At 34.5% G+C, this 9,558-nt stretch overlaps 1 protein-coding gene across 1 annotated transcript; it reads left to right on the top strand.

Moving 5' to 3' along the window:
- Positions 1-4,416: 4,416 nt before the first annotated feature.
- Positions 4,417-9,558, top strand: LOC115229522 (glutamate--tRNA ligase-like). The gene is made up of 8 exons (XM_036499234.1): positions 4,417-4,608; positions 4,641-4,799; positions 4,832-4,951; positions 5,028-5,102; positions 5,133-5,225; positions 5,261-5,346; positions 8,514-8,669; positions 9,357-9,558. Exons 1-8 carry the CDS (start codon positions 4,417-4,419, stop codon positions 9,556-9,558), a joined length of 1,083 nt encoding a protein of 360 aa, XP_036355127.1.

Below are 9,558 nucleotides of genomic sequence, written 5' to 3'. Positions count from 1 at the left end.
CTAATGCACTCTGCTACAGGATTTGGCTCGGATTGGTATGTAAATAAAGTGGAAATCATAAAAAATAACAAACTGTACTTTTTTTATTTCAGTAATTAGATTTAAGTTTGTCGTTAATAATTGGATCACGTATGATAAGAAATTGAAGGAAGCTTCACTTGAAATTTACTCAGACAAAATTGAAAATTAAAACCACTTCATTAACTATATTAACTAATCATAATTTGGTATAATTAATAAGATTTATTCTAACAAATTTTAATATATTTCTGTTTGCAAAGATTTTTGAAAAACTAATTCTCAATTTGATCACCCCTATTCTTCCCCTTACATACAAAATTGTACATCTAACATGGCTTCAGGAGTAATTTCTCTACCTCGACACATCTTACCACATTAACCCAGTTTACAATGGAAGGTTTTGCAACTAAACCTCATCTCAAATCAATTTTATGCTCACTCGATCTTCAGAAGGCCTTTGATTCAGTCTTGAGAAAGATACTGACTTAAAAAATATTTGGCCTATCCATCGACTCGAACATAAAACTTTAGCTTTCGAATTTCCTCAGCGGAAGGAGAGGGTGTGTATGCCTGAATGGAATCAAATCAATCTCAAGATTGCTTCCAAATGGAGTTCCCAAGGTTCTCCCTTTGTCCTGCTTTATTCAGTTTATACTTATCCGACATTCCTAACCATGAAATGGAAGACTCAATCATTCTCGTCTACACCGACAACCTACTCATTTGATCACGTGATCAAGACCTCTCGAAAGCTTCCAAAAGAGCACAAGATCTCTTATTACAAATTCGAACTAGGCTATATCAAAACAGGATGAACAGTACCCCCGAAAAATCGTCCCCTACTTTATTTACGTCGGACAAGAGACTCGGAAGACGTACTGTTGATTTTTTCTGGACAACGAAAAGATCCATTCACGAAGAACCCTAAAATTATGGGGGTCACTTTTGACACCCACATGTGTTTTACTGCCCATCTAGAGAAGGCCATCAGATCCAGTCAGAGAAATATTGGACTAATCAAATCGATATTTGGCGGACTAAAGAAACCGTTCCCGGGTCTCGGCACTCTCTACAAACAACTCATCGAACCGACAATTGGCTATGCCTGCGCCGCATAGGGAATTAATCTCTCGTGGTCTAACCGCCTTAAAATTGAGACTACACTATGCCGAGCCGCGGCTAGCATAACGAAAATTTCCAAATTGAACAACATTATTCCAAGTCCGCTTGACCACCTAATTAAGAAAGATAGAAAGAGACCACCTGCTAAATTTTAATTTTATTACTAAAGAAAGGACAAGAGAAAAATCCCGCTAAATAAAAAATGGTTAGATATAAAAATTATTATCCTATTTTTTATATAAAAATTGTTTTCAAACAGCCACATTGGATTTCTCCTACTACTAAGGAACTGCCTATTAAACAAGAAATCATCAGGAAAGTGGTATCGGAATCTGATATGTGTCGATTTGCAACACCACGATCACAAAAAGCCTTTCAAAAATTATGAGTTTTGATGACAACAAAGAGTGGATATAACACATAAGAAAGGCTGTGTTTTTATACAATCAAACATCTTACACCTCTGCAGGTGAAACATTTGTCTTAACTTAAATTTTTCGCAGGCTTTAGCCCCTTTGAGAGATATCGTGGAATTCCTAGATTCAATACTGTTTCACAAAATACGGATGCACGCATGAGTTGAAGATAAAAAAACTTGAGAATAAAAAATGAAACGACTTATGAATTTGTGTCACACAAAACCAAACGTGGACAAAAGTGAATTCTGGTTAGAAGAACGTGCTCTAAGAAATTCGTGGAAAATTAAAGTTTAATTGCTGATTTCTTCAAAGGCAACATTTTTTAGAGGATAGACTTACGTCGAAGCTTAAAAACTGCTGGGATTCTTTAAACAGAAAGAAAGAATAAGTGCTATTGAAAAAATATTTTGTCACACAACTTAAATTGAAAAAAACGTGTTTGATTTCGCTAATTAAAAATGCTTCATCCAAAACACCGAAAATTTTGAACAGCTAATAGGAAAATAACTGGAACTCAAACGAAGGCTGAAGTAATTTGCTTACGACTTCTGGGAAGATCCCTATCAAGTAAAAAGGAGACTAACGAACTTTTCTGCAATCAACTCGCAACTGTTTTGGAAACAGATCCATCTGTCTCCTTACCGGAGCCTTGTTTCTCAAACTACCTAAGCACATTGAGACTTTGCCCGATTACTGATTTTGAAATTCGGGAAGCAATAAGGACAGCCAAAAATGCGACTTCGGGGTATGAAAAGATTTCAATAGACTGTTTCAAGCACGCACCAAATTGTTTGGTGTCTCAGCTCACAAACCTTTTCAATTTTAGATTGCATGGAGGATATGTTCCAAAATCATGGAAAAACTGGAGTTCTAATGGTTCAAAAACCTAAGAAACCTAAAGAAGAGGTTTTAAGCGATAGGCATATAAGCCTAATTTACTTTACATAGAAGATAATGGAGAAAATCATTTATAAAGGCTAGTTTTGCATGTCGAAAAGAATCACTGACTTTCTCATTATCAGTGAAGTTTTCGTCCCGACTGTATCTATCGAAAGCATGGAATTCTGGCTTATCGACCAGTAATATTTGTTTAGATGTGTCGAGGATTTTTGACAATGTCTGTCACTTCATCTTTTTAAAAAATTTTAGAAATTGTGACATTGATGCGAAAACCTTTGGATGACTAGCGAGTTTTTTGAGTGGGAGGATCTCTTTTGTCAACTATTTCGGCCGAGTTTCAAAAGCCATTATCCAAAAAAGAGGAGTACCTCAGGGCTCTTTTCTTAGCCTATTACTTTTTAACATGTATATAGTCGACTTCCCATAACATTTGAGAATCTAAACGAATGTACTTATTTTCCGATGAGAATTATTGCGGACAAAACAGCCTTTTCGACGACGTCGGAAATGAAACTAAAAATCTACTTAGAGAAAATAAAACAGTGGATGGCAGTAAAGTGCTTGACTCTGTTAATTGATAAGTGCACGCTCACTTGAGTATCAGCAAGAAGTGGAGAAACCTTACCATATACAATTGAATCTATTCGGAAGCCTCGATCTTTTTTTTATCTGGGAGTCCAATTTTCTAAAAAAGGAAAATGTGAGGATGGCATTATTGGTGTACACAAATAATCATGTGCCTAATAAAATTTTTCCTACTTCAGAAGACTGAGCTATTTATTTTTAGGGCAGCTATTCTTCCTGTGCTGATGTATGGGTTGGAAGGGTGAATCTTGTCCCTTTCTAAAGCAAAAATAATAAAACTACTGGAGAAAACGACGAGATTGGCAGCTAAGATGGCCTTTGGCGTGAATCTCAGAGACAAAATACCGAATTGGCACAAAAAACAATTCCAAAGGTTCCTAGACAAGACTAATAACTGGCCCTTAATTTTATGTCCGTTATCTCAGTGAAAATAGACCTATCTTATCTTGAAAGATTAACTTTTTACTCATTCGATTCCTCTTCAATAATTGTTTTTTAAGTTTAATTATTAAATAAAATCACTAACTGATTAATCTTTTTTGACTTTAATGAATCAGGTTGTTGAGATTTTTCTAAAAATTCAATTTGCTCTTAATTTTCAATATCCAATACTAACAAATTCACATCATTTATTAAAAATTTCGCGATTCATCCATTCTTTATTAGAACATCATTTTCAATTTTATAATTTTTAAAACATCCTTGACTTTCAAATCTTCATATCATTACAGGCCTGTTTTCATCCAAAAAACGATCTTTTGGGTTACTGTATTTGAAGATCTGATCCGAGAATGATTCATGGGCAATTTCAAATTTTTGATTAAAACAGACGAATTCAAGAAATAGTGGGTTTGAAAGCTTTCATTGTACTTGAAGAAATGATTCGAGAATCATCCATAAGAAATTTCAAATTTTTTATTGAAACAAGCGGATTCAGGAGATTTTTCAGTATTTGAAGAGCGGATTCGAGATTTATTAATTAAAAATTCAAAATTTTGATTAAAACAAGCGGATTCAAGAGATTTCACTGTATTTAAAAAACGAATTCAAGAATTATTTATGGGAAATTTTAAAATTTTGATTAAAACAAGGGGATTCGAGAGGTTTTACTGTATTTGAAGAGCGGACTCGAGAATCATCTATATGAATTCTTTGATGATAATCGGATATGTCCCGGTAAACCTCTGTAAAAGTGGCCTGATATGTCGGAGCAGGCTTAATTAGCTACAGGATAGACTTTTTTTAATTTCTTTCTTGATTTCTTAAGTACTTTTCAAAAAATATATTAATAGAAGTTTATTAATTTATATTATTTCAAAAATAAATTTCAAAACTTATGTGGATGAGAATGTATTTTAGCAGATAAAAAATGTTTTTGAATAATTTATCAATATATCACATAACTCGAAATTTTTGCTCAAAACCAACTGTCAGAGTCAGATTTGCTCCTAGTCCGACGGGATTTATACACTTCGGAGGTCTTCGAACAGCCCTCATAAACTACATTTTTGCAAAACAAAACAATGGAAAATTTATTCTTCGAATTGAAGACACAGATCAAGTAAATTCACTGAATTTTATTATGAAATTAAGTCCAGGGTGGTTAAAGGAGCTGTAGAGAACATTGTCGACTCTCTCGTTTGGGCGGGAATCAGTCCTGACGAAGGGGATCATTTTGGAGGACGTTTTGGTCCTTACACTCAGTCTTTAAGACTTCCAATATATTCAAAATATGCTAAACTTTTACTAGAAGTACGATAAGCTGTAATTTATTGTCTTTATAGTCGGGAAGAGCATACCGCTGTTTTTGCAGTGAACATAGGCTCGCAGCCATTCGGGAAGCTCTAAAATCCTCTGGAAAGACTTCGAGTTATGATGGATTCTGTAGGACATTGTCCTCCGTGGTAATTAATAATCAACTTGAAAGAGGACTGCCTCACACAATAAGATTAAATGTTAATCATATTTATCTAAACTCAGATGGATGAAAGCCCCAAAACGTGGGATGATGGACTATATGGGGAAATACGTACAGATCACGACTATGGTGATCATGTACACATCTTTTAGATTATATTTGGGTAGATAATAATTAAAAGTGACGGATGGCCGACTTATCATTTTGCAAATGTTATTGACGACCATTTTATGGAGATTTCTCATGTTTTCCGAGGCATAGTATCTTTTCTGCATCTATTTCTTAGGAATGGCAGTCATCTGTCCCCAAACATTTGTGTTTATACAATGCCTTTGGATGGAAACCTCCCGAGTATACTCATCTTCCACTACTTCTTGACGAGTATTATTTTCATTTCATCTCAGACAAGGCAATAAGATATCCAAACGCAATCTTGAGATGGATAGACACAATCTCCTTAATAGGGTTGTTATTGTTGTTCGAGGTGTTAGAGTCACTTCCCTGAGGCTGTTTTGAATTATATTATTTCCGTTGGTGGGGGAATTTCCAACAATGGAGTAATGAGCCTATCTGAAATGATAGAAAGAGTTTTTTTAATTTAAATATTCAGTTTGATGTGTATAAGCTTCGGCGACATTCTTCTCGGCTATCACCCGAGAAGCTTTCTCAAATAAATAGATTATTGATCCAATCAAAAGTGAAAGATCCGAATCAGCTAACTTTGTTGGTTACAACTGCCAAACAACTTATAATTTCTAAATATCAAAACCTGTTTTTGTTTGGTTGAAATTATACTCATTAGAAACATTGACCTGAATATGCTGAAGACTGATAGACTCGCCGAAATTATTAAATGGGCTTCAAAGGTATTTTACCTTACTTGAAAATTCTGCAGGACAGAATTTTAGCTTTAGCAGATCTTACTGATGATAATTTTAAATTCATATGGATTTATCCGCTAAAGTCTGCTGCTGAACTTTGCTTGGGATTTAGTTTTACTTGTAATCAAGTCGATCCTGCCGAAATTATTGATTCATTTTTGGAACAAATTGACAGTTTTTCTGATTGGACTGAGGAATCAATTTCTATTTGTATGAAGGAGTTTGTGGCGAAGTATAAAACGTCGGTTAAACGCGGGGAGCTCCTTAGATTTATTAGATTTGCAATTTCTGCAATGCCTGTTTTTTATATTTTGGACATTTATAGGTCGGACCTCCACTTTCAGATATGCTGTATATTCTCAGAAAGGAGACTATTTTGGTGAGATTGAGATCCTTACAACATTCTTTGTTATAATTTGAATAAATTTTCATAAAAATTTAGTGCAACCACTTTCTTTTTTTCCTAGCGATTTTATAAGTTTTAAGAATTAATTAATCGCGATAATATTTTCTCTCTTAGTCAAGATTATGAGTAACGCCTGAATTTAGGTTTAAATACTTATCGGTTTAAATAGAGAAATATAGGTTTAAATAGAGCAACGTCTGGACGGAATGACGGTCTTTTCATTCACCTAGGCAAGTGTCTCATATGGGACACAACCTGTGCGGACACAGTTGCACCGGGTACCGTTATTCAGTATGCGTCGTGTCTTGGCTTCGCGTTTCACCGGGCAGAAGAAATCAAAAGGAGGAAGAACGCGTCTCTTCCTTACGTATACAACTTCTTCCCAATTGCCGTGAAGACAAATGGTGTGGTTGAGCCCGCTGGGAAGAGGATTCTGTCTATAATTGGGAATCTCATCAGAAAGAAGACCTTTGACCACTGGAAAACCAGCTGGCTATACCAGAAAATATCTATAGCAATCTTACGAGGTAACTCGTTTGCTATTTGCGGTGCAGCCACTGGGGAATCCTAATTGTTTTGCCCTTCTATACTTTGTAATAATAAATTTATATTACAAAAAGATTTATTAAATGAAGATTTCTAATGTTTTCCGAGCCATAGTATCTCCTCGCCACACTCAACTGAATGAGGTCGTTAAAAGGACTTTCGAGTCCGCCAGGTCAACGTTGGAGTCAGTCGGTCTTTGCCGGAGCGACGGAAAGCGTGCCGACGGGATGACTACCTTCCCATTTAGGGAGGGTAGGTCTTTGATTTGGGAAGCGACTTGCGTTGACTTGTTCTGCGCAACGATGTTGCCAAATTTCGTCAGCAAACCTGGTTGAGGAAAAGAAGGGAATGAATTACTTCCATACGCAAAGCGGCGTCAAAGAGCTGACCCTTAGACTCTTGACAAACACCTTTTAGTTATAGTTAGTTGATTTACTCTCCATTTATTAAATTAGAAAGGAAATTTCTATTATCATTTTGAATAATCTATTAGTTGTTAGTATCGATTTTTGAATAATCTATTAGTTGTTAATTGAATAAGTTCATTGAAATTATAATTAAGTCAAAAATGAAATGAAAATAATAATCGTCAAAAATTAATGAGAGATGACTATACTCAGGAGGATAAATAGAATTCACGGAATCTGGCAGAAAGAGACGGTTCAGAAGCAAAAAGGAGGAAGCTAGATAAGATATTATTTTACTAATTATAATTTAATTAAAATGGATTGATAAATTTTCGATTTCCCTTGAAAATTATCTATTTTCATTAATTAAAAACTGACGTACAAAACGTTTGTAATAAATAAAAGCAATATACGAAGAAAAGAATTGATAATGAACTTAGGAGCAGCCGATCTTACCATTTTTTGTGCAAAAGGGATAAAGCATACTGATTTTTCGTGTCGCCACAAATCGTTTAAAATTAGTCCAACTCGATTATGTGCATTTGTGGTTGTTGATATTGGTGGAATCTGTATATTTCAAACGTCTGTTTCTAAAAATTCAAATGATCCAATTTGGGAAGAATCTATCAGATTTGTTACTAGAAAGACTATGGACTTGCGACTTATAATTTTTCACAAAGGCTTTAATGAATCATATGTCGCGGACTTAATAATCCCAGTGATATCGTCATTCCAGAGAGAATGGGTTCATTATTATCCATATTTTACAGATTAATCTCAAGCCCGAAGGTTCCATTTGCATTTCTTTGAATTTTAATGAAAATGTTAAAATTGAGGACACGGGTATTGGAAACTCAAATAACTATTAGAAATTTGCAGTCCTGAGATAAAAAAACTTGACAAAAGATTCAAGAGATATAAAATATTCAATAAAAGAATATCTATCGTGAATGAACATCGTTTCATGCTGACCTATTTTAGACAGCCAACATTCTGTTCACTTTGTGGCAAATTTATTTGGTAGATATTGTTTGACAACTCTTAGGGGTGTTATCAAGAGACAAGGCTATCAATGTCAATGTATACTATCAATGCTTTTTTAAACAAAATTTATAACTAATATTACTGTAGTATGTGCTATGACGACTCATGGGAAATGTTACCACAACGCCATCGTCAAATGTCCTCGTATGAACTTTCAATCATCCATATCTAAGGTATTCTTTGTTTTTAGTAGAAAAAATTATAGAATCAAACCGGAATCAACATTGATATACCTCACAAATTTCAAATCTGCAATTATTTCAGGCCGACGACATGTAAACAGTGTGGGTCACTTCTATATGGCATATTCAAACAAGGTCTCCGATGCGCTGGTATCATAAAAATAAAAATATCTCTGTTTGTGGAATTAACGTACACAAGCGATGTCGGCTCAATATTCCACACGATTGTGGAGTTGATGTAAACTCGATCGCAAATACTATCGATAAAATTGGACTTCCAGATCGATTTTGTAATTATCCATCGGTTGTTCATCACTATTTACTTTTTTCATTTTAGGATGTAGCTTCAAGTGAAATGAGTATTTCCTAAAATATTTTTTGTTAGCATTCGAAAAAGAAGATTTTAACAAGTCATTTGAATCAGAAAATAAAATAATAAGCCATTCGAGAAAAAAATATGACTTGGATAATTTTCAGCTGATTTCGGTCTACACAATTATACATCATATCATAGGTTATAGGGAAAGGAAGTTTTGGAAAAGTAATGGTGGCCCGAGATTTATTAACGAATAAACTTGTGGCCATTAAAGCTATAAGTAAGTATTTTGTTCAAAAAATGGACGATTTCGAAAGTTTGATGATAGAAAGAGACTGCCTCAGCATGGGAAATGAGTATAATTTTATTGGGAAACTATTCGCGTCTTTTCAAAACACGGTTTATTTCAATATTTGAAAGTCAATTAGGAATATCTGTTTTTCGCTATGGAATTATACTTGGGGGGAGATATGATGTTCAGGATTCAGAATAGGGGACCTTTCAGTGATTTTGAAACTGCCTTCTATTTGGGAGAAGTGGCAATAGCCTTGAATTATTTACACGACCTGAATATAATTTATAGGTTTTAATTTCCACTATATTGTTTAGGGACCTTAAACTCGACAACTTAATGGTGGATAAAGAAGGCAATATAAAACTAATTGACTTTGGAATGTGCAAAACACATATAAACTTTTCTCTTGGCAATACATGGTGTGGTACTCCGGATTATATGTCTCCAGAAGTTTTAAATATACTTTATGTTGCGCATTTAGATGTTGATTGGAATACCATATGGAAAATCAGTTGA

The sequence above is a fragment of the Octopus sinensis genome, unplaced genomic scaffold (genome assembly GCF_006345805.1).
Source record: "Octopus sinensis unplaced genomic scaffold, ASM634580v1 Contig12956, whole genome shotgun sequence".
NCBI lineage: Eukaryota > Metazoa > Mollusca > Cephalopoda > Octopoda > Octopodidae > Octopus > Octopus sinensis.
Note: the sequence above shows the minus strand (reverse complement) of the source record. Positions and strands in the feature narration are given on the sequence as shown.